This window comes from Talaromyces proteolyticus (assembly GCF_021365285.1).
Source record: "Talaromyces proteolyticus strain PMI_201 chromosome Unknown BGW36scaffold_11, whole genome shotgun sequence".
NCBI classification, from domain to species: domain Eukaryota; kingdom Fungi; phylum Ascomycota; class Eurotiomycetes; order Eurotiales; family Trichocomaceae; genus Talaromyces; species Talaromyces proteolyticus.
The window spans coordinates 1,382,390-1,406,343 of NW_025764287.1; the positions used below are offsets into that span (position 1 = coordinate 1,382,390).

General features: G+C 45.2%; 9 protein-coding genes across 9 annotated transcripts; 4 read left to right on the forward strand and 5 right to left on the reverse strand.

The window, feature by feature from the left end:
* Window positions 1-62: 62 nt before the first annotated feature.
* BGW36DRAFT_303641 (uncharacterized protein) lies at window positions 63-1,057 on the reverse strand (the record flags this gene model as incomplete). The annotated part of the gene is made up of 2 exons (XM_046211895.1): window positions 63-904; window positions 958-1,057. Coding segments are annotated over 2 exons (942 nt in total), but the record flags the coding sequence as incomplete, so codon positions are not given.
* Window positions 1,058-1,593: 536 nt separating this feature from the next.
* On the forward strand, window positions 1,594-2,474 carry BGW36DRAFT_387334 (trafficking PGA2-domain-containing protein). The gene has a single exon (XM_046217103.1). The coding sequence runs from the start codon at window positions 1,769-1,771 to the stop codon at window positions 2,300-2,302; it is 534 nt and encodes a 177-aa protein (XP_046068286.1). The 5' UTR covers window positions 1,594-1,768; the 3' UTR covers window positions 2,303-2,474.
* Window positions 2,384-4,352, reverse strand: BGW36DRAFT_44337 (uncharacterized protein). Its single transcript, XM_046221610.1, has 2 exons — window positions 4,347-4,352; window positions 2,384-4,142 (listed from the first exon to the last, which is right to left on the reverse strand). The coding sequence occupies exon 2, from the start codon at window positions 4,035-4,037 to the stop codon at window positions 2,733-2,735; it is 1,305 nt and encodes a 434-aa protein (XP_046068287.1). The 5' UTR covers window positions 4,038-4,142; window positions 4,347-4,352; the 3' UTR covers window positions 2,384-2,732.
* Window positions 4,353-6,088: 1,736 nt separating this feature from the next.
* BGW36DRAFT_304083 (UV-damage endonuclease) lies at window positions 6,089-7,868 on the forward strand (the record flags this gene model as incomplete). The annotated part of the gene is made up of 2 exons (XM_046211935.1): window positions 6,089-6,784; window positions 6,837-7,868. 2 exons carry the CDS (start codon window positions 6,089-6,091, stop codon window positions 7,866-7,868), a joined length of 1,728 nt encoding a protein of 575 aa, XP_046068288.1.
* An 831-nt stretch (window positions 7,869-8,699) lies between these two features.
* BGW36DRAFT_431513 (uncharacterized protein) lies at window positions 8,700-10,679 on the reverse strand (the record flags this gene model as incomplete). The annotated part of the gene is made up of 3 exons (XM_046220999.1): window positions 8,700-8,855; window positions 10,237-10,374; window positions 10,428-10,679. 3 exons carry the CDS (start codon window positions 10,677-10,679, stop codon window positions 8,700-8,702), a joined length of 546 nt encoding a protein of 181 aa, XP_046068289.1.
* Window positions 10,680-12,955: 2,276 nt separating this feature from the next.
* BGW36DRAFT_400336 (uncharacterized protein) lies at window positions 12,956-13,989 on the reverse strand (the record flags this gene model as incomplete). Its single annotated transcript, XM_046218622.1, has 5 exons — window positions 12,956-13,054; window positions 13,076-13,337; window positions 13,552-13,688; window positions 13,756-13,865; window positions 13,899-13,989. The coding sequence occupies 5 exons, from the start codon at window positions 13,987-13,989 to the stop codon at window positions 12,956-12,958; spliced, it is 699 nt and encodes a 232-aa protein (XP_046068290.1).
* Window positions 13,990-15,637: 1,648 nt separating this feature from the next.
* On the reverse strand, window positions 15,638-16,601 carry BGW36DRAFT_387339 (uncharacterized protein). The gene has a single exon (XM_046217104.1). The coding sequence runs from the start codon at window positions 16,446-16,448 to the stop codon at window positions 15,765-15,767; it is 684 nt and encodes a 227-aa protein (XP_046068291.1). The 5' UTR covers window positions 16,449-16,601; the 3' UTR covers window positions 15,638-15,764.
* Window positions 16,602-17,299: 698 nt separating this feature from the next.
* On the forward strand, window positions 17,300-18,395 carry BGW36DRAFT_464809 (uncharacterized protein; the record flags this gene model as incomplete). The annotated part of the gene is made up of 2 exons (XM_046222269.1): window positions 17,300-18,000; window positions 18,092-18,395. Exons 1-2 carry the CDS (start codon window positions 17,468-17,470, stop codon window positions 18,393-18,395), a joined length of 837 nt encoding a protein of 278 aa, XP_046068292.1. The 5' UTR covers window positions 17,300-17,467.
* Window positions 18,396-18,919: 524 nt separating this feature from the next.
* Window positions 18,920-21,538, forward strand: BGW36DRAFT_363292 (ankyrin repeat-containing domain protein; the record flags this gene model as incomplete). Its single annotated transcript, XM_046214447.1, has 4 exons — window positions 18,920-19,296; window positions 19,373-20,401; window positions 20,496-20,865; window positions 20,927-21,538. 4 exons carry the CDS (start codon window positions 18,920-18,922, stop codon window positions 21,536-21,538), a joined length of 2,388 nt encoding a protein of 795 aa, XP_046068293.1.
* Window positions 21,539-23,954: the final 2,416 nt, after the last annotated feature.

Sequence of the window (23,954 nt, forward strand, 5' to 3'; positions counted from 1 at the left end):
GTTCGTCCGGAAGATCCGCCGTACCATACAGCTGTTGCAAATGCAGTAGGTTCTGGCGTGCACTACCAAGCCTCTGCTGTTGTTTCGCTAGCTGGGCCCTCCAGTCCCCTTCCATCCGACTCATTCTCTCCTCCAGCCGCTTTTTTTCGTCTTGATGCATCTGCGTCAGGTTTCTGGCAAGAGAATGATGATTTTTTTCGTAGCGTTTGCTCGCGTCGTTGGAATTCGTCTTGGATAGCTTTCATTTCAGCCCTGCGCTGCTGGTACTCAGAACTCGTTGTCTGCGATATCTCTCTGATTGACTGCAGCGCGTCCTTCAACGCCTTCTGCATATCACATAGCTGGCGCGATGTAATCAGTCTCCCTGCAGCTGTATCGCACAGCTCAGCACCATCATCCACTAGTTCACTCTGTATCCTCAGTACCGTCGGCGCAGGTCTCGCACAGACCCAATCAACCACTCTGAGCGGCGCAACTCTGTCGTTAGCAGCCGACAGCTCTGCCGACGGGTATCGCACTATATAGCCCCCTCCATCTAGAATGTCTTTAAACACGCCCCCCTTCAACTCGTTCTCGCGTTCTTGCTCGATATCCGCGGCTGGAGACGACCACATAGTCGTCACCACAACCATATTCTCATACGCGTCTTTCCCCACTAGTTGCTTGACCATGTCAATGTTCAGTTTCGATGAACCCTGCAGACGGTTATCGACGATTCGGTGCATGAGGAAAATGCCTGATATATAGACCCTATTCGCATAGGGAGCAGAGAGGTAGTGGGCAATGTGAGAGAGGGTGTCGATGTCAGAGCGCTCCGAGTCGTTGAAACCAGGCGAGTCGATGAGATAGACAGTGCATTTGGAGGAGTGGTGGACGAAGGATGTAATGGACATGCTCGATGTGCCTGTTTAATCAATATCGATTCACGTATAGGTGTTTGCAGTATTGGGGACGCACAAGAAGCAAGGTCATGGCCAATCTCGAGATTCTGCCGGCTGGCTTTTGATATAAAAGTTGTTTTGCCGCTGCCAGTTATGCCGATAACCAGAATGAAGATTGCATCGGGTCTGAAGGTCCTCGCTATTAGCAGTGGTAGCCCTGTTTGGAGATAGCTTACTCGGCGGGATTTTTGCCAGTGAATTTCAGAAAATTTTCGACTTGGGTGGTGAATTTACTAGAATCTGACATGGTGGAATATATATATGTACAAGAAGGAGTGAGTGGTACATATACTGATATTACAACATGTTTGATGTTGAAGTGATGTTAACCCCGCACCTTCTTATAGAGCTGTTAGGTGCGCCGCTCGAGTATATATATAGATTAAAATTTCTTAATATTGAAGACAATAGATAAAGCAACGTTGATTTATATTTGAATATATTGAGAATATACAGCTATCAATATATATATAAATAATCAATTAATATAGACACAATCGAGTGTATGAATAGGTAGTTAAAGAAGAGTAAACACACCATCCCCAAACCAGCAACCACAAACCACGGGAAATCATAGGCCCGCGCGGCACGCCCGGCAGGCTCACGATCAGCGGCTAAAGCTTAGCGGGACTTTTTCCTCTCTGACGCAAATAATTTTTTACGCATGTACGAATTCTCCATACCATTGCATTAGTTACATACCAATTCACTCCCTCATTTATCTGCATGTGAGCTCTAGCCACGAGTATCCCGGACGAGCTCCTACGAGCAGCACCAAATACCTCTACCATTGCCGTTACCATTACCTCCGGACTATTATATCAACCATGTCCTACGCCACCGAAACACCATCCGCAGGCGCCGCTCTCAATGAAATCATCTCAACCATCAGCGCATACCTCCTCGACACCGTCTCCGATTTCCAAGACTGGATCGCGACCCCCACAATCCGTAAATGGATACGTATCATCGTGATCGTGTTCGGATATCTAATGGTTCGGCCATGGATCGAGCTGTTCTTTAAGAAGATGTTTGAACGGCAGATGGATAAAGATGATGCGGAGCGGAAGAAGAAGAGGGAAGAGGAGGAAGGATTTTTGGCGGAGGGGGTGGAGAAGGCGAGGAAGAGTGGGAATAGTTTGAGGGTTGGCGGGGGCCAGGAAGAGGAGGGGAGTGAGGAAGAGGCAGAGGAGGAGAAGATTAAGGCGAGTGGGGTGATGGAGTGGGGTAGGGGCGCGAGAAAGAGGGCCAAGAAGGTTGAGAAGAAGAAATTGAAGGAGCAGATGACTGAGGAGGAGTTGTTGGAGTTGTTGGATTGGAGTGAGTCGGACGCTGAGGGGGAGAAGAAGGGTGCTGCTTAGGGGGATGGGATTGATGTATTATTGTATAGTAGAAGTAATAAATCTAATATTCCGATTTGAACAGGATGGATGATGGAGAAATAATGGGATGTAGGTGGTGATGGCATGATCGTTTATTCTTCTATCTAAACTAACTACTGCACCAACTACTATGGTTAACCAAGAATACCGCCTTAGGAAATCCAAGCCCTGGAACCTTAAAAAGACATGAAATGAAGAAGCGCAGACAGGGACCTGCCCTTGTCGGCTACTTTTCGACACATGCTTACTGCACGTGTTGTGGCTGCATTACAATGTGATTGGACAAGAAAGGCCGTAACGTGAAGAGTGATGGCCAAATGTGGCCGAAGGAACGAGTGTATGAACAAGAGATAACGAGGGTACCTCAGACTTGGCTCGATGAAGAACAAAAGAATGGATGTAGGATAGTTTAGAGCTTGCTAATGGCGCCGTTTGAGCAGGTGGTGCCGGCGGCGACGGAGCCCATGCTTGTTATACGGCCTTCGGCACACATAGACCACGTCTGGCCATTGGCTCCGCAGACGATGGCGCCGCCAGTGGAGCAGGCTTGGCCAGCTGCAGTGCCTTCGGTGGCGATGACTTTAGGCGCAGTACTGGTGGTCGTGGGTAGAGCGGTGTTAATGGGGGTTGTGGTAGTGGATGAGCCTGCCCCAGAACCAGAACCAGAACCAGAGCCAGAACCAGAGCCAGAACCAGAACCAGAGCCAGAGCCAGAGCCAGAGCCAGAGCCAGAGCCAGAGCCAGAGCCAGAGCCAGAGCCAGAGCCAGAGCCAGAGCCAGAGCCAGAGCCAGAGCCAGAGCCAGAGCCAGAGCCAGAGCCAGAGCCAGAGCCAGAGCCAGAGCCAGAACCAGAACCAGAGCCAGAGCCAGAGCCAGAGCCAGAGCCAGAGCCAGAGCCAGAGCCAGAGCCAGAGCCAGAAGCAGGGGTGGCTGAGCTTGATGTAGCGGTTGTAGTGGATGAACTTCCAGAGCTACCACTAGATGAAGAGCCTCCAGACGAACCACCAGACGACCCACCAGAGCCGAGGAAGTCTGCAGAGCCAGAGCAGGTATAACCAGTGTCTGCCACACTTCCCACGACATCAGGTCCAGGCTCAGGGAATTTAACTTCTTGACCGGCAGTAGTTGTGCAACCACCAGGTCCGTTGACGTTGGCAATGAACATTGGAGGACGAGAGCTGTAAGCAGTTCCCGCACGAGCAGCGAGGAGATCACGGGCATGAGCACGTTTGCTAGAACCGCCCTTGATAGTAACCTGGGCGCAGTTCATATACATTTCCCGATTACCAATCTTGTTAAACCAGCTCCAGGCAAAAAGAGCGTTTCCAGATGGAGCGTCCGAGGGGATGGTGAACGTATAGTTGGAAGTCAGAGGGCATCCACCTTCCATTGACTCAATGACAGTGAATGTCTTGCCGGTGTCGTAAGAGAGGGACAATTGACACGAGCCGCCGCCATGCGTGGCGCTGCCAGACAATGACATGCCGTATTGCTGGCCCGCTTGGTATGTAGCAACCGATTTGAATGCATCATTCTGATATCCTTTGCATGGGTAGTCGGATCCTGAGGAGGACAGAGGGCTGGTGTAGGAATAATCCTTGTTGTCCCCGCCATTTGGATTCAGAGGGCTGCGAATGGGATAGGGGTCGCTCATCTGCATGTGCGCAGAGACAGTTGAGGCCAGGAAGGCGTAGATAGCGAATGTGTTCTTCATTTTGAAGCAAGTTCTGAGTTGCAGTGTTGATTCCGTGTTGTAGTAAACAGAATGCCAACCAGGGCTATTCTGTCGATCTGATAAACGATAGATGGAATATGGAATCTAAAGAATGACTGTCAGGAAAGCGTTGGTGATGACTGTAAGGAGGAAGATCTTTAAATATTCATTGCCATGCAAAGAGTGACTCTTTTACATGCAGGAAGGAACCAGGTTATTGTTCACCATGTCAACAATTGCACAGATATCGACAACCATGGCAGCAAACAAGGTAAAACAATCCAGAAGCAAAGAGATTATTCTACTTACCCAGAGAGCAAACAAAGAATGAGGTTGACGCCCACCTGCAAGATTGACAAGCCGTGACAAGCACAGGAAACCTCCTGCCAGTCCGGGTCCTCTGGCGCTCTTTATCTCCTGACCACAAATGCCAGTCGGAGGGGCTTGTCACTCAGCGATGCCGGTATTTGGGGCCAGTGGCAGGCGGTGCCTGGTTGTGGAATGGATGGACAGAATAGAAGGCGGCGGCCCCGCCAACCACAACCAGGCAGGCATGCCAGCCAGAAGCTTGTCTTGTCTCTCCGGCACATTCCTCGACACCATTAAATTATTATTCGCGTTGATCATTGATCATAAGAGCCAACAAAAGCCGCAAAGAGGCTCTGCCAAGGCGTGCCGTGGTGTGAGGCGCAACAGATCGCTGGAACAGGTCACCGACTACAGCGGTCGAAAGGACCAAGCTACTCCCTCGAATCTCTGTCGGCGTTTCAGGAGACACCATCGCGGCAAAAAAGTCGTTTCATACTGCCCGCACGTCGGATCATTATTGGAGACATCCAATCTCACAAAAGGGTCAAGTCAGAGTTAGAGGCTTGGGTGGACGTATGGTGAAACACAAAGCGCGGAGCATCTTCAGGCGGGAGGTCAACGGTTGGCTTGCAGACTCCGGCGTCGATTTAAACGCCTGTCGATCGTGAAACTCCCCGCAGACTGTCTCTTGTCGAGTCGACAGGTTTATTTGATTGGACTCTGAACAATATAGTATTGTTGACTGGTCACAGCGACAAATCAGCGTATGGCCTGTTTTGATTTTCACTTGAGTTTGAACTGAAATTGCATGATGCGTCAATGTAATTGGGCTGTCCCTCTTTTCTTCACAGGCTACAGTATTAAATATCGGATATTATCAGGATCCTCTTGGCGGCTCCAATAAGAGTGTATCTAGTGTCGCCGGTTGTTTCGAGGCATGGATCCCTTACATGGTGTTTGTCAAACATCCGACATAACCCCTAGATATTGAAATCCAATAGGCTCTTTCAGTGATCAATTCCGAAATATAAAGTCCGTGCGACAGGCCATTCAGACACTGGCATGAATTGCCCTCCTTGAAACAGCTTCATTTCTTATTTACCTTCTATTTTCCAACTAGTCTGAGAGTCTCGATTCTAGATGCGCATTCAAGAAATGTAATTGATTTAATTGTCGTAGCTCTCCGATGACGGCATTGCGCTGATAGTATTAACGGATATCGTTAGCGCCGATCGCGACTCTCCGCGATCGCGCGTCACCTCTTTCCAGTTCCACAGTCCAGACGTTTACTCTCTACGCCGCCCAAGGTTCGATGGTGATAGTGTCACTGCCCGCCGCGTTATCGAGGATATGACGTCGCTCACATTCTCACTACGTTCTCGCGTCTTCGCTTATGCTGCATGAAGCAGCCTGTCCCACTCCAGCCAAGGCATCGCCTGTGGCTGGGAGCCGTTAGGACTGCTCGCCTCCAACATGCCGCACATCGTTGCTATGGAATTGACTACCACCTCTGTCATGATCGTCAGGCACTGTACTGGCCGATCAGCCGTCGCCTGCCCCGTTCAGTCACTGTGGCAAACGCAGAAAGCATGTTCTTCAAGCCTATAGCCACCCTTTCCACCCTCTGCAACGCGCCAAACGTCCTCTCACACCCCCCAAACATCCCATCCCTTCAGTCCATTGCCCGTGTCCCGCTGTCTCCGGTACGCCTGTTTTCTGAAATACGTGGAATCAGTGGAATGATGGACCGGTCTGCCACGCGTGCGGCTGCTGCTCGCATACGTCGTGGCGTCCATACCTCCAGCCCTAAACGTGTCTCCCCCGCAGCAGTCGAGCCGGTCGAATCTGCCTTATCCAATATATCCGCGGTACTCGAGTCCGGGCCGCGCACCGGAAAGAAGAAGGCTGCACCGATTGACCCAGAGTCGGACGAGGAGGTACCTACGAATGCAGCTGAAGTCCAGGAATCGCTAGCGCGGCCACCGCCCGTCAATAGCGATTATCTCCCCCTGCCATGGAAAGGTAGACTCGGATATGCTTGTCTGAATACATATCTACGGTATGCGAACCCGCCTGTCTTTAGCTCGCGCACTTGTCGCATAGCGTCTATTCTGGAGAATCGGCATCCTCTACAAGACCCATCGCAGCCGTATCATTCGACCAAGAACCGCCCTGATCGGAGTAAACCTGCGGTAATTGCCAGGGGGCAGGAATATGTTCAGTCGCTGGGCGTAGCTAATGCGCGAGATATCGTGAAGATGTTGCGATGGAACGATCGCTATGGTATCAAATTTATGCGGCTGAGCAGTGAGATGTTTCCGTTTGCAAGCCATGATGTGTATGGGTATAAACTAGCACCATTTGCGTCTGAAGTGTTGGCGGACGCTGGGCGAGTGGCTGCCGAGCTTGGCCATCGCTTGACAATGCATCCTGGCCAGGTATTTCTACTTCTATTCCACTACTTCTTATATTTATACTGATGTCATCCAGTTTACGCAATTGGGATCACCTCGCAAAGAAGTGATTGAAAACTCAATCCGAGATCTTGAATTTCACTCGGAGTTGCTGCAACTGCTCAAACTCCCTCCACAACAGAACCGAGATGCCGTGATGATTCTCCATATGGGCGGAGTATTCGGCGACAAGGGCGAGACACTAGACCGATTCCGCAAAAACTACAAGACTTTGTCTCAAGACATAAAAAACCGCCTCGTTCTCGAAAACGACGACGTCAGCTGGTCCGTCCACGACTTGCTGCCGATATGCGAAGAACTCAACATCCCTCTTGTCCTCGACTTCCACCACCACAATATCGTCTTTGACTCGGACAAACTCCGCGAGGGTACCCTCGACATCATGCAGCTCTACGACAGAATCCGCGCAACATGGACGCGCAAAAATATCACGCAGAAGATGCACTACTCCGAACCTACACCAGACGCAATAACGCCTCGTCAGCGCCGCAAACACAACCCCCGCGTCGCCACCCTCCCTCCCTGCGACCCAACCATGGATCTCATGATCGAAGCCAAGGACAAAGAACAAGCCGTCTTTGAACTAATGCGCAAATTCAAATTACCAGGCTACGAGCGTATCAGCGAGCTTACACCGCATGTCCGTGAGGACGAGAATAAGCCGTGGAAACCACCAAAACGAACTAAGAAGTCGAGCGATTACATCGACCTGTCCAAATTAACCCCGCCGCCCCTGGATGTGCTCGCGGAGGAGGTTAGTATGGGCGGACCGGAGGGGAAAGTCTACTGGCCGCCAGAGCATGAAGAGTGGCTGAGACCCAAGAAACGGGTGATATCGCGGAAGCAGTCTTTCCCTCTCCCTGACTCAGTCGAATTCCCTCAAAAAAAGACGAAACCACGATCGACGACGAATCGCAAAAAACGCAAGTCTTCCCGAGTATCAACTCCTACATCCAGCTCTGAGAAAGAGACTCTGAAACCTCCACCTTCTGCGCGTCGGAGTACGCGTGCCAAGAGGGTTAGTTATGCCGAAGATAACTCTGCTTAGGCTGGTTTGTATTGCCATATTACATTTATTATTTTGCTCGGCGTTTGGGTTTATACTACTTATACCCATCTGGCGTTGGGTTGGCATTGGACATGATGAATGGAATTGGTGTTTTTGGTTAATGAAGCATGTATGAACGGCATACGGGTTAATGTCTATTCTCGCATCTCTAGATACTAGACATGTACATAAATAAATACATAAAAAGACTTCACAAATCATATGCATGGTTATACACTACATGGAGACACCGAAGAGCAGACACCCTACATATGTACATATAGCTAGAACCAGTCATGTTCGAGCCAGCAGCAGGGCTAGTAGCACTTAAACCAGCAGGGATTCAAAAGATACCCATGATATTGCGATGCATGTTACGATACAACCCAAATCCATTTATGCTCACTGAACGCGATCAAGGCTTCATCAAGCGCCTCCTTATTGTCTTGTTGTTTCTACCTCGCCGTGTCTATCATGTGACCAGCAAAAATGGCTTTATTTGCCCTCACCTGCTGGCGCGTCGCCTCGTTGTCAATTTTTGCCAACACGCGCTCAATGATGGCTTCTCTTTCGTCTAACAATGCATGTAGACTTGCCATGCCCTCGGTGTTTTGGTCCGGGTGAGCTCCCGTAGCGGCGTGCTTCAAGTCGAATTCCTTGAATTGGTCGTCGTGTTCACACTTGATTCTTGTGAAGGAATCTGTAATCCGTGAGTTCTGATTCTTAGTGGCGTTATGGCAAAAGGAGCGCTGGTAGATACCGCTGCTTCTTGAGCCTCTTGCGGTAATGGCCATTTAGCTTTCAGCTTCGTATCTTTATCCCAGTAGTCTATCATTTTAGGGAAAATAGAATGCGCAGCTCTAGATGTCGCCGTTCATCGTCCAATTTGAGAATCATGTTGAGATCATCGGCAGTAACCACATTGGCGTTGTCTCCGAAAATAGCCGATGTGAACTTAAAGAAGTCATGACATTTCGGGGGCGAAAGCTAGCTACAGTCAGGATAATGAATGATTGATATAGGAAAATAGACATACTAAATCTATTTTGGCATTGACTATGTTATAGGATAGCAGATATCAACCCTTCTTCCCCTTCCTTTCTCTAGTGATCTCAATTTGGCCTTCCCATGTCTCAATCCATCACAAAACCTTTCACGAAAATGCCGTATCGCTGCTACGCTTTCGTAGCAGCCTTTTAATTTGCTTATCTCTTCCATTCGTCTTCTCAACCGAGGACGTATGTAATGATGTTTGGTTGGCAATACTGAGCGTCGCGGAACGGTCGGTGAAAATGATCGGTGGCTGATCAATACCTTCAATCAAATGTCGTAGTTTTGGTTTTACCCACACCAGATACGCAGCGTCTTGCTCAGTCAGCCAATATCTTTTCTCTACATCACAGCCTGCAAGGGATGCACACTCACACATGATCTAGTGGTGTTTCTTGGGAGGGAAGGCTCCATTTTCTGTTGGCCAATTAGTTAGATACTGTGCTTTCAGGGTCTAATATTTTCAAAGGTTTACTACCCCATGTATAGTCGGCGAATAACGGGATCGTATAGTCGTTAAATATGAATGCACTGTAAAAATGAATCTTTCAATCATGGAGAAATTTCCGGACAAAAGAAAGATATATCGGGAATGAACACGCCGGAACACATGCAATTGAGGCGGTAGATCTCTTTGAAGCCATGTTTCCATTCAGGTCCTGGGAAATAAGTATCTTGCCATATTGAGATCAACTCCAGGTCAGCTACAACAATGGCTCCATGAGCAGCAATGTTGTGTTGCTGTCGTCGACTTATTGCTCTGCATCACTTGGTTCGAAAATAATATCTTCATCGCCAATCACCGTAGCCATATCCTTCGAATTCTCAACCTCATCTAGAACATCGTCGAGAACATAGTTGAATCTAGAGGCTTTTGGGGATGGGAGTGGAAGAGGGCTCCTTGACGAGTTATTTTTCCTTTCTTTGACGACACTGGGGTAGCCATTGGGTACTGTCCTTTAATAATGGGTTTATCTTCATTATGACCTTTATCACTTGAAGGCCTTTCTGACAGTAATTTACTATTTGAGGGCTTTCATTGGAATAATGTTTATGATGAGTAAGATCTGGGTTATCCTCTTTGGCTGAGTTTCCATTGACAGCAGGTTTATTGCCTTCGGAGGTTTGATAACTTGACGACGCTTCAGACGATGACTTGCTGTTTGCGAAAGTTGGTTGTTCTCATCGGAACTAAGTTCGCGATGAAGGAGTGTGGTTCTTGTGTCGTTAGGACCTTGTGTGAGCAAATTTGGAGTCATATTGATGTGACACGATCGATATATGAAATATTTTGATGCTATACGGCGTATCTACGTACGATAAGCTTTTGGAGTCGGAGAATCCCGGTCTCAAAATGTGCTTTTAGCAGCGTGATAGCCTCAATTTCATCCGCCCATTGGACGACAATGTCAGGCGGGGCGATGATTAAGATGGGGCGTTTTAGCAACCCATTGTTCTAAAATGTTGTTAGCATTTTTACCCTATTAAAGAAGATGGCAAGATACTCACCTTCAGGTGGAGAAGGAAGGCGATGGCGGTGAAGGTTTTTCCTAATCTAATATCATTGTATAGCGGATGGCTGGAGAATCTGACGTCCTTATAGGTGCGAAGGATTCGGTCCACTCTGATGATCTGGTGGTCCAGGAATGGATAATCTTTATGTATACCCGAGAGGCGCGGTGAAATGTGTTCTTTCGGGATGCTTAGATGAGCTTTCGCGTCGTCTAAATTGTCGCTTTGGAGATAGGTGCCGTCCTGCATTTTATCGAATTCATAGGGGGTCTAGACTGCAGTCTCAGTGGTTTGAATGATTATGTTTGTGGGGGTCGGCAGCCTCCCCTTCGTCGTCACAGATAATCGGACTGGCCAGGCCTGTTTGGATCCAGCCATCCTTTTCCATCTGCACAAACGCGTTAGTCGCCCTGTTGCGACCGATCTCCTCAAGTCCGGGCACCGGATTGGCCTCGAGGTCTTCTCTAAGCTGGTCTTCGGCCAAGTTCTCTTTTGGGTTCATCGAGAGTGTTGATCATCATCATTCCGGCTGGATTCCCAAAGTGTCGACGTTTCTCATGGAAGTCTATGGGGTCTGTATGCAGGATTTCGGCGATGGTGTCTTTTAGGGAGATATCAGTTCTCGAGCCTTTGCCAAATGGTAATACGTACCTGTCCAGATTTTGATTACTGAACCATCACTCTGGTCTGAACTTTCTGGGGCCAAGGAAGGTGTCTTCGTTCACTAAAATGTCGACACTGCTCAGAGAAATTTGCGAATTTCTTGGGATCACCCATTCACCAGACGTCAGTTCAGTCAGTTTTTAGGCCTCCGCTTGTTTTATAACGCGGGAAGAATACCCAACGGTCCTATCTTCGGATATCCAGTAGGTTAAATGTATACTAGCTGGAAGATTAGATATAATTGCTTCGTCAAAAGTCCAAGGGACAAGCTAACCAAGTAGGCTCTAAAGAGTCTGTCGTATATGTTTGTGGTATGATGAAATTAACCATGACCGTGATAGCCCCAAGGTGAGAGCCACATCGGAGTACCGGGCTAACGCCGTAAAGGTCGAACAGATACGCACTTTTGGATGTGGTACCCACCCCGGTTTACAGGTTTTTGAACATTCTGTAGAGTTCCTTTAATGAAGATACAGTCAAGCTAAGAAAGACCTCGTTCCACGTTCAGTCGTCCATTCAGGGGAAAATCCACAGCTACCCGATGAAGTCCGCCGCACCATGAATCATGGGGTATCCGCTCAGGCCTTAAAGCCGCATTGTTGGTTGAATCTTGATCAGGCAGACCAAGCTATTGATTGTGCTGGTGCCCTTCCCCTTCACCTCGTGGATCTCATCCACGAAGACACCCGCCCATCGCTCAATGCTCCGCGTGTAGGAACGGCGTGGTAGCTTACCCTGGGTGTGGGCCCATCTGAAAAGAAAACAGCCATGAAAAGAGATAAGGCAGGAGTTGTAGAGCCCCTCGTTAAGAGGACCCATGTCATAGTTCTATTAACAATTTCGCTGGCGTGGGAAATGAAAGCGGCTTGTACACCAGTCCATTCCCTACTAGGTGGAATATTTGGGCATTCACTAGGGTTCTTTCCGGGAAAGGATCGAAATGTTTCCTAGTATCTTCAATGATCTCTTTTGCAAATATTTTCCAGTCCGGAGAGCGCCTCACATGCAAATTCTCTCCGACAAACTGCTAAACCCATAGTCTCTAAATAGTATTAGTATAAAATGACGATGAATTTTGACGGACATGAATCTCACAAACTATTTAGTCGACAGACAGTTTCATCCATTTCATCCACACCAACCAAAGCTGGCCCATATGTGCCAGCATAAATGCTTGTCCCGAACAAGCGCAAGCAACACCGGTTCAGAGTGACGTCAACCCCTCAACAAGTCCTGAACAAGTCAGGATGACTGTTGTCATTCAGAAAGTTCTTTTATAGAAATACTCCAGCTGGAGAGGTTTTACACTAAAGAAGCCATATTGCCATGTTGTCTAGATGCCTACAACACTTTCTGATCGCGTAAGCCTCAATATGATGGTATTTGTGATAAACGAGAGAATAGTTGTCGAAGGAAAATTGTAGAAGAGAAAAATTTTTTCTTTGTGTCCAAATAAAGGCGTTTGCATACACGTGATGGAGTGGAATGCCTTAAACCAAACAATGCTCTTGTCCAGGCATCCCGGCATCCAGGTACAACGGCATATCATATCATATGGCGGAGTAGTTAGCTCCGTCCGTACAAAAAGAGAACAGGCGTAGAGGCAAGTATTATAATAAGAAAGTATATTCACGATTTCAAAAAGGAAAAAAAGTCCATGAAATGCAATTGAATTAGTATTCGAAATATTGTATATTGAGGGTGTCTTATCGTACGATGTCACTGATAATCACAATTTCTAGTCTGCTTATTATATTACACCCCACCAAGTGGGCAGTCCCAGGTCAGCTAGCTACCTTGTATGCACCTTTGAATTGCCATGGAGATTAGTCAGTTAAGACAACCTTCAACGTTTTTAAAGACTATTCAGGGGTTACCAGATCTTCAGATGGGGAACCGCCGGCATGCGTTGGAAAGCATGGTGTAGCACTGCACGCCGGCATCGCAGCGATACGGACCTCCTACCAGCGTCCATGATTAACCTGAGGTTGAGTCCAGAACTCATCCCCAAACGCATCAAGTAGTAGCATGCAGCATGTGTAATTATGCCAGCCGCTGAGTTCCATACATCCTATTGTTAATAAGAGAGAGTCCAGCTCCAAGCCAAACGAGAGTTCTTTAGCCAAAGACCAATCGATGACCCCTGTAATCTCAAACGTCTCCACATCAACTAAGATGTTTGTTTCAGAGAGGTCATTATGTGTGAGAATTTGCGGGTATGGTTCCTCTCGGAGGAGAGGTATACTGCGTTCCAGTTCAGAGATCTTTGCGTCCGGAAGTATAGAGGGCGATGACTCCTTGAGGCTGTTGAGCCAACGATAGAAACTTTCTGAAAATCAGTCTGCACTTGAGGGTCAACTGACTGTGGCTTGGACCAACACCAGGCAAAGTACATAGAGGGTATTACCATTATATTTTGTCATGAACCAAGGCTGGGGTTAGAAGAAAGATAGGCTACCTAGCTAGGTGCTTGACGTAAGAGACATGTCTAGTCTTGTCTTTAAGGCTCAATTTGACCTTGGTGCTGAGTACTTCTAGGCAGGGAACTCTTCGCAGATAAGACATTCTATAGATGTGTAGGTGGGTTGGCACTGGCTATTTCGCTATGGGAGATAGATTTTGGTAGCAAGGCACTATGGATAGACCTTGCTAGTTAGATCACATCCTGATCTAGTGTGGACCCGAATTCTCGAAAATACACAATATAATCTGGTTGATTGTCTGGATTATCCGTATAAAGCACCGTGTAGCTTGGTGAGCCTAGGACCGCAACTATCTAGACCGCCGAACTTCCAGATATTAGACGGGCATTGTCATCACGTTGTAATTGAGTTGGATATTCACGGGATTCAAAGAACTTGTCGATCGCCTGTTGAGCCCATGAGATCCCAGCCATAGTTCTGGATAGTGACACGTACTCACAGCGGTGCTTGGTCAAGTTCCATTCCTCAGCTGACATGGTCGAGTCAGTAGTTTAACTTTACCTAACTCACTATGGCGACGATCGCCTGGTATCTAGAAAATTTTAATATTATGCACTTTCAGAAAATAATTTTTATGCTTTTAAGTGGTGATTCCAGCAAGACAATCCACATTCAACCAATCTCCCCCTGGAAATCGCTTTTCTGCAAAGAACGCACTTCAAGAGCCGTGATTATCACCGAAAAGGTCTTACCATAATGACCGTACCAAAAACTGTGGATCCGATTCCGAATGAAAATAATTATGAAAAACGCATCACCCTCTCGAACACCCAGCAATGAGATTCCGTGGCTTCAACAGATACAATCCACAAGCAGTTCTAATAACAGGATAACGTGGCCATGGGAATTGGTTGGTGCAGACGACACCCTGAGCAACCCATCCTCATTATCAGACAACATTCTTGGAGGCCTGCTTTTCAGACTAGAAGATCCCGATGAGAATGTTAGATCAGCTGCTATGCAGGCCTTTTACTATCAGTCCTCATTATCAGAGAATATCCTAACCTGTATACGAGACCTAATGCTCAGAATAGTTTGATTTACCCGACCCCTTTACCAGCAAAGACGACCATTGAGAGTTTAGTGTCCCGACTAATTTCTTCCAATAAATATGTCAGATCTGCTATTGAGAACATTTTAATCAGCCAGCCATCATTCCTTTACGAATTCTATGGAGATCTGATACGTAAACTGCAAGGTTCTGATAAGGATGTCTGGTCCAATGCTGAGAAGATTATAATCAATCAATCCCTACTATCGGACAAGTCCTTGAGCATCTAAAATAGACTTCATGTTCGTGGATGTCTGTTAATGAAATGAGGCGTCCGAGTGCTCAGAGGATTTGAATTACAATGAGACAAATCGTATGGCAATGAAAATACGAGTTCGACTGTTGGGAGGATTTTAACGAGCCAGCTCTCATTATCAGGCAACGTCCTTAAACTTCTTGTATTAAACCTTGGGAGCGTTAGGGAGAATGTCAGATCCATGGCTGAGACAGTTGTAATCGAACGTTCCTCATTATCAGACGATATCCAGGAACATCTTGTATCCGCACTGGGACATCCCAATTGGAATGTCAGGTTGGTCGCCGGTCGGACTTCAAGCCACAGGTCTAACTCAGCTAACTGTGAAGGGTCATGATCATATTTGTTTTACGAAAATCAGATCATGCGAGAGATTGGCTCAATAATTTCCTCCGTTCAATATTCGATAGCAGCCAAGTTTTATAGATACATAGTCTAGCTTTACAAAAACATAATTATCGAACCTTATCTTGATATGTAGTTAGGGGGCTGAAACCAAAGAAGAGTGACAATCATCTTTTTGTAATAAAGTCATATCCTACGAAACAATGGTTCAATGACTGCCTCCGAAAATAATCGATAGCGGCTAAAAATTTAAATAACTGGTTTATCTTTATTTAAGCGCAGTCATCGAGCGTTTTCCTAGTATCAATGACTATCTCTGTATACAACTTTTATGATAGACCATAACTTTATACAGAATTGGCAGCAGTATATGTATTTTGGTGCTAACAAAAAAAATCATCTTTATTTGTAATTAGTAGTGTATTGTATAGAAAACAAAATCATTTAAGTAGAGGAGTCGAGTAGAACTACCGTGAACGGGAATATCCCTTGGATATATGGCAAATCCGATTCATCTTTACAAACATCCTTATGCATTATCCACTGTAGATTTTATTCATAGTCGCCCGGTCGATCCTTGAAATTTCATAATTTTCAGGAAATTCTTCGGGCGTTTTCCCGAATGAGGGATTCACTTCCAACCACTCTTCATGGATTTCATACAGCATGATCGAATGGCCATCAAATGCCGACATGTAGTAGTTGGGGTCGTTCACGCGATACCGAAAGATAATATCACGATCAACCTTCTCTCTAGCCCGAGTAATTAGTTGGCCATTACCCCAGCTTTTGTTCTGATTGTGATAATATTCTTTCCAATATTCCACGAGAGCGTCTCGGTTCCATTTATATGGGAAACTAGGCGAGAATTGTTCATGTTCGGCACCCAGTATATGTCCGAATTCGTGAAGGATTTGTCGGTCCATTTCCTTCAAATCTGACTTCCATCTCAATTTTGTAGTCGACTCTGATTTGGGAAAATTTTTTGCGTTGGACCCGACCTTGGAATACCATTCATGTGAGTTAAACGTAATACGGACATCGGCGTCCTTGGGATCGTCTTCCCAGACGAACTCGATATTTGGACACGCATTTTCCCATTGGCCAGCGGTGGTTATTACTCTGTTTTTTTGGAAATTATTTCCGTCGAGAAATCCAATACTAATTCTGGCAGTACCGTCGTCGTCCTTTGGCCATTTAAATTTCTTGGAAATGATCATATTGAGAGGGAAAGCAAGGTTTGGCTCAACACAACCCAAAAGAGACGCAAGTCTTAAAGAATAGAGTAAATGAGAAGCAGAAAGCTATTCGTATTAATACCAAGCAAAAAAGAAACAATCGATATTTCCCATGATTCGAGACTTATTCGGTTTATATAATATGCTGTCTGACTACATAGATAAATAATTTGCTATATCGATGTTTCACTGGAATTTGAAATGCTCTAGAGGGTGACGCAACGAGCTTGTACCATTTAGAAACATGTCATAATACAATACTAGAGAGAAATTCAGGAGGCTAGCTGAAGGGAAGAGACACCGTGCTAAAATTCGAGGACAGGTTGTGTACCCTAATGCAGTCGAATTCAGTGCCACTCGGGGTTGCGATAAGCTGACATGTCCTGTTTGATAGGCCATAGAGGACAGGGGTTTCCCATGCGGCTTAAAATTTCCTCGTAATTACTCATGTACAGTGAAGCGCCGGATCCCGATTAGCCTGTACTGAAATATTAGAGTCACGTCATGTTAAAAAAGATTCCGTTTCGACTGGTCAAGGGGATCAATGATAAGCAGAGAAGAAACCACCAAGTATAGGATGTTGACTCGGATTACTTTCTAGCTTCTGCTAGCTCAATTTGGTTGCCTCTCTTGGTTGTATACGTAAGCCATGGCATGCAATCTTCTGTTTCAGGCTGCGTAGGGGGTAATACCCTCCGAACCATCAATAGCTGAGGCTGCCAAGAGGGGCAGACAGGGAACAACCTCCACTTAATGCGAGCTACACAAATAGGAGCATACTGAATTTCGATCATGGCGTGTTTTTAAATTCGTCAGTTAGCGGCTCTAAGCATCTAACTACTGCCGTTTTCACGGCATATTTGTTGTTTATCAAGCATACGGGGACCGACAGCGAGCACTGAGCTATCAGAGAACGATAGGAACAATAGCCACTAACTGTTATTATTCCCACCGTCTGAAAGCTACTCCTCCTCCCCCTCGCAAGAGCCATCTCTATTGCAATGGAAAAGTGCTGGTTTATATTGCGCCAGAGCCATTACCCCCCTCCCCAAGATGGTATCGGACCAATACAATTGGGGCATATAATACCTGATCTACGAAGGCTAGATCAGGTAATAAATGCCACTCCCGGTCCATATCCGTACCCACGGGGGATTGCCATATACAAGAGCAGACAGGAAATTGTCAAGTCCAAGATAGATAATAACGACAAGGCTAGCTTATCGAGCAGCGTTCTTGTACCCATTCCACAAGCAGCAGGCCTCGTCAGTGTTGGAGGGAGAATTGGCTACGCATTCCAGCGTTCCGTTGCTCGGTATTGGGAATTTGACGCCCTCGACATCAGTTTTATTCAGCCGACAAGGGCCTACATCGAAGACTGTTTAGGTGAAGACGCAGTCAAAATGTATATTGATCGGCATCGACATTTGAACTCCTGGTCTCTGTATATGGTGACCGGATTGACCGTTGCGAGGGGTGCAAAGGCAAAGCGAGAGGATAAAAAGAGAGACGATATCTCTATCGCTCCCAGTGTGTACGTGCATCTTTTCCTTTCCAATATCGATTTGCCGCGACAAATAGATGTGTCATCTAGGTGTCTATTTCTTTTAGCTAATCATTGAAAGTTCCGTCGCGAGTGTGGTAGATGGCGATGTGGAACTTCTCAGCAATAGAAGCAACAGCGTCGCTTCATCATTTGAGAGGTCTTCGGATTTTATATGGTCTATTCGATTGACGAAACTATCTAAGAAATTCTACTCTCGCGATTGGGACCATGAGTCCTACACAAAGGGAGCAACCTACGGACTGGAGGATGAACAAAATAAGGAAGATATAAAGCAATTCTTGTCGTCACAAGCCATCGACTCCAGTCAGATACTTGAAGTGGGGGATGATATTTTTGTTCTTACCGATCCACAAACCGGCTAATGTTGATATTTTCACTGTGCATTCTTGATTAATTTCCTCCCAAAGTCAGTTGTCTCGTGGTCCTAATGATCACAATGGTGGAAGGCAATCCGCCTAAAATTGAAAACGGGCTTTTTTGGACTAAGATTACGATCACTTATTTGTGTTTGTGTTCGTAGCATACCTTAAATTAGCGACGAATGAAAGACTGACACGTAATCTAAACAGAGGGTAGTCTGCTAATGCATATTCGGAATTACAATGGCCATCATAGCATCCCCTGTAGAAACTATTGGATACAAATCCTAGACCTTTTGATTGTATTAGTCTGTGTTACCACCAGGTATTGAACTTGTATGGACCTAAGAAACGGCCCAATTTCCTCTTGTGTCGGCGACAAAAGCTCTGCCTTGCCAAATTTCCACACGGCCTGGTGATTATTCAAACTCCCATTTGCAAATCAACTTTACTGTGCAACTTTCGTGTCAGGACATAACTATAAATTATTTCTACAAGGAGCACTTTTATCGCTTATTAATTGTCCAATGGAAAGGTCGAAGTTTTCTGGTAAGAACACTAGAGATCGTGAGATCGTGATCCGCTCAGCAAGCTCTTCTACGGTGTATACAGCTGCAGAGAAAAATGACATTGATGTTTTGATCCAGCTTCTTGAACAAGGAGCTGAACCTGACGGGATTAATAAAAATGGCTGGACGCCATTACATGCAGCATCGTATAACGGCAACACATCGGCAGTTGACATCTTGATCCAGAATGGGGCTTCCGTGGAGGCTCAAACTCCCGAAACTGGCTACAGGCCACTCCACAAGGCAGCAGAACGAGGTTTTACTGAAGTCATTAGCATTCTACTAAAGAATGGAGCGAACATTGAAGGTCCGACAGCAAAAAATGCAACACCTTTGTATGTTGCTGCGCGAGATGGACATGTCAGCGCAGTGCGACTTTTACTAGCAAATGGAGCTAAGTTGACGCTCCAGCTTCTGGGGGTGGACACCATTATACCACGCTGCCAAAAACGGTCACGCTAGTGTAGTAGATCTGCTTCTACAAGGCGGCGCTGATGGAAACCGGCAGACAGATGCAGGCTGGAGTACTTTGCATACGGCAAGCTATTATGATCGCTTTTCCGTTGTAGAAAAACTCATGCAACCAGAATATCGTGCCAACACAGAGCTTCAGATCAAAGCTGACGGCTACCGACCACTACACAAAGCGGCAGAGGGTGGTTATGTACGAATTATCCGAAAGCTAGTGTCTGATGGTGCTGAAATCGATGGGCTGACGTACAAAACTGCAACCCCTCTCTATATTGCCTGCCGAGATGGACGCATTGAAGCCGTAAAGCTGCTACTTCAACTCGGTGCTTCAGTTGAGGTCGCAGCTTCTGGAGGTTGGACACCACTTTATATTGCTGCACGTAATGGCTATGACGAGATAGTAAATGTATTACTCCAAGCGGGCGTGGAAAAAAACCATCAGACTGCCGAAGGATGGACGTCGCTACATGCAGCATGCTACTGGGGGAAAAAGATGGTAGTGCAGCGGTTGCTTCACGAAAAGGTTGATATTGAGATAGAGATCTATTTGGACGGTTATCGTCCTCTGCACAAGGCCGTCGAAAGTGGTCAGAATGAAATAACGACGCTTCTGCTGTTAGAAAACGCCGATGTTAACGCGAAAACTATCGGAAAAGACACTCCTCTCTATATCGCAGCAAAGCAAGGGTACCTAGAAGTGGCGCAACAGCTTTTGGACCATAGCGCCGATCTAAGTATACCTAATTCAAAAGGATGGACGATACTACATGCCGCTGTATATTCTGGAAATAAGGAGGTAATCCGGCTTCTCCTTGATCGGGGAGCCAATGTCAATGCCACCAACAAGGAAGGACAGACAGCAATAAATCTTGCAGAATCACGCGACGACCAGCAGCTAGTCGAACTTCTGGCCAAACATGGAAAGGAGCCTGTACCAACTATTCCTAATCTCTCCACTATCACCACTGGGTGAGTATTTATAGCCTATTCGTTTTTCTATTATTATCCTTCCCTTCCATTGGGGTCTTTTTTTGCAGAACCTTGTATGGCTAATACTTAGTAGGCGAGCGGAGACACTCTCGGAGAGATGGTTTCAGAAAATCGAGGATCTCGCTGCTGTGCTGCGTCCGGAAAGAAGAGACCCATACCCCCCCGTACGAATCGCTATTATAGACAGCGGAATGCAAAAAGACCATCCTTATTCGCAGTCTGTTAAGGTTTTTCGAGACTTTGTAAAAGACGATAGCTCTCTAAACAGTCATGGTGGAACGCCAAACAACCCAGAAATAAGTGATGAAGAGATTGATAATACAAAACATGGTTCGAATGGTATTCACTTGATCGGCCGACTTGCCCCTAATGCCGATTTGTACGTGGTGCGTGTCTTTCAGGATAGCGCCGCTTCATCCAATACACAGGATCTTATAGCCAAGGTATGAGTGATTTAAGTTATTTAATGGATTTCAATTGACTGTCTGGGTGATTTCCTCATAGGCGATACGGCATGCACGAGATAATTGGAAAGTGGATATCATCACGTTGGCATCTGGTTTTGACCAGAGTCACAAGGAGATGGAAAAGGAGATCTACATGGCAGAGGCTAGTGACATTTTGATCTTCGCAGCTGCCAGTAACGATGGGAATCAAGAATATATCACGTTTCCTGCAAATATGGTTGGTCATACCATGGCAATGTTTGCATGTAATGGCAATGTCAAGGTCACGAATGATTTCAACCCGTCTCCGAGCCGCAATAGTCGGTATAACTTTGCAGTTCTGGGTGAAAACATTCGCATTAATCCATTTGACACTAAGCCGGAAAGTGGAACTTCAATGTCAACCTTTATTGGCGCCGCCATTGCTGCTCTAGTTGTTGATTTCAGCAACCAAAAAGATGTGAAAGAATTTATCGAGCATCGTGAATACGTCAAAAGTGTAGCAGGGATGACGGCAATTTTTGCTGAGATGGCTATCGCGGGTAGTAGTCAAGATTATCACTGTGTGGCCCCGTGGAAATTGCTTTCGTCATCGCGAGTAGATCGAAAGCGCCAAAGAGAGAAACTTTGTCACAAGATATCAAGTTTATTGGAGGCAAGATATCGATAGCATAGAGTACAGCACATAAAAAGGCAAATTACACTTATTATTAATCTCTTAATTTGACGGTGGTAGTCTTTACGTTGATGTTATCAATTGATGTAGCTTTAATCGAAATAGTTAACGTATTCGACAAGCACCCTGCGCACCCGTGTAATCCATATAAAATGGCCCTTTTTTGAATTGTAATTTCCCAACAAAATTATATAAAAATCATGACTCAAAATCTAGTATATTATTTATATATTAATAGAAAATACATGGTTAAAATGATTTTTAGAATAACTAAGCTGATAGCAAAATTACATCACATTATATAAAATACCAAAAATTACATTGTATTCTTAGTATTATTTATCAATTTTTAATCATCTTCTTTTACTTTTTAATATACTATTAATAAATATATTATATCTAATATATTAAATTTTGAGCCATGATCTTTATATAATTTTGTTGGGAAATTACAATTCAAAAAAGGGCCATTTTATATGGATTACACGGGTGCGCAGGGTGCTTGTCGAATACGTTAGTGTATATCTCGCTGACATAACGATATGAACACTTCATTTCTGCGTTTACAAACCCTGCATGCCCTCAATATCTGGGGAGGCATGAGTACTATGATTTTCCCGTTCAAGATACTCGGTTTTGAAGCTTGGACAAAGTATTACCAACAGTGAGCGAGGAGTGAGACTTGCGTTTCCGAAAAGGAATCATCACTTGCTGGAGCCGAGGTGAATTTAGTATCTTCAATGTTTATATCGACGGATGGCAGGCTGAAAGCATTGGTAATGGATAGTATATCGAGGAATACGTTTTATAGTTTGTCGTAAGTTTGCTGAATCTGTGTGATTAGTATATCCATGAATCGAGATACTAAGCTCATCAAGTACAAAAGGTTTTTGTCAACTTTTATATCAACTGCAAAACGTGAATATTGCCTTAATTAATAAAAGTATCTAGGCTACCCCAATTGGATGAGTCTAGATTATTTCCAAATGATGAGATATTCGAACGAGAAAAAAGAATGTTTTTCATGAAGAAACCCCGTTCTATGAGACAGAACTTGAAACTGTTACCATACAAATTTTCTCTATACAAAAAAAGATATATTCTGTCAGCCTGATCGCTTCTCTTCGGCTTCGACCCCAAGTAATGACAGTACGTTGTAGGTAGCAGTTACTCAAAGTTATTATTAACACTTATAACTTGACCTCCTTCAGCCCAGGAACAAATTTTCCTCACGCGTTCAGTGTAGGATTTCACATAATAATAGATTATCAATTTCAGCCTTGCAGCGTTCTATCCATTCTTTGGTTTAACATTGTTTCAAAAGTATTTTTTTGGGGTTCATTGATGAAATAGAAATTATTGACGAAGAAGGACTGAGAGAAGATTATAAGCAATTTTATCATGCTATGAGATATGGGAGTACAAATATTTATTTAATTTTGGATGAGCTTCGCCATGACTTAATAGAAAGGAGGCTTCTCCCATCCTTCCCACCTTGGCAAGTATTATTATTTCAATCCGAATTTTCTCACCGAGAATTATTAGCCACCTGTTAAATTTCGACAATCTTCTCCATATCAAGTTTGTAGACTGGGAGAAATAGTAGCTTATCTGGTTTGATAAGACTCTCTCGCTGGTTCCCGTATCTTCAGAGTCACAGTTGAAGTGAGTGTGCAGTGTGCCCAAGGACTCACAACATGCAGGTTTCACGTTGCCAGAATAGTTTCTCTAATAAATCAGTCATAAACTCGGACAGAATTTGCTATTTCTACGTGTAGAATCGTCAACATTTGTTTGTAGTGAAGTATCGTAACGACTTAAAACAAGAACTTCTTGATCACGCTCTAACCAGAAGGTCAAATCAATTTTCTTATTCAACCAGGAGAGGTCAGCAACGTATACTTCTTGATTTGTTTCAATTAACCAAACGCTAGTATGGTAGAAATATCCCAGGCCGAAGTTAACACTGTCGACTTGTTCTTGGACGATTCATCGAGAATAGTGAATGCGGGTAAAATGTAGTAACGCTTTAAGTCCAACAAAATTAGATTTCCAAGCGCCTCTCTTCTCCGAAACAAATCATTAATCCTATCCTTGAAACATTTAGTATTAGATATTATATATATTCAACTGCTATATAAGACTTCATGATTCCCTAGAACCAGCCAGACCAACCGGAAGATCGCTAACTGTTTCCAAAAAAATAAATAAAGAACCCCTGAAATACCTAGCCTTCCGCATTTAATACTATTTACGGTTGTATATTATGGGGAATAACTAATATTAGTAAATAAATATAGTTTTCGATGTCCTTCCGATTCTAAAATCCTTAGACATAAATACAGTATCATAGACTAGCGCTAAATGAAAAGGAGTGAGTAAAGTTATTAACAGGAAAACAGCCAACCCT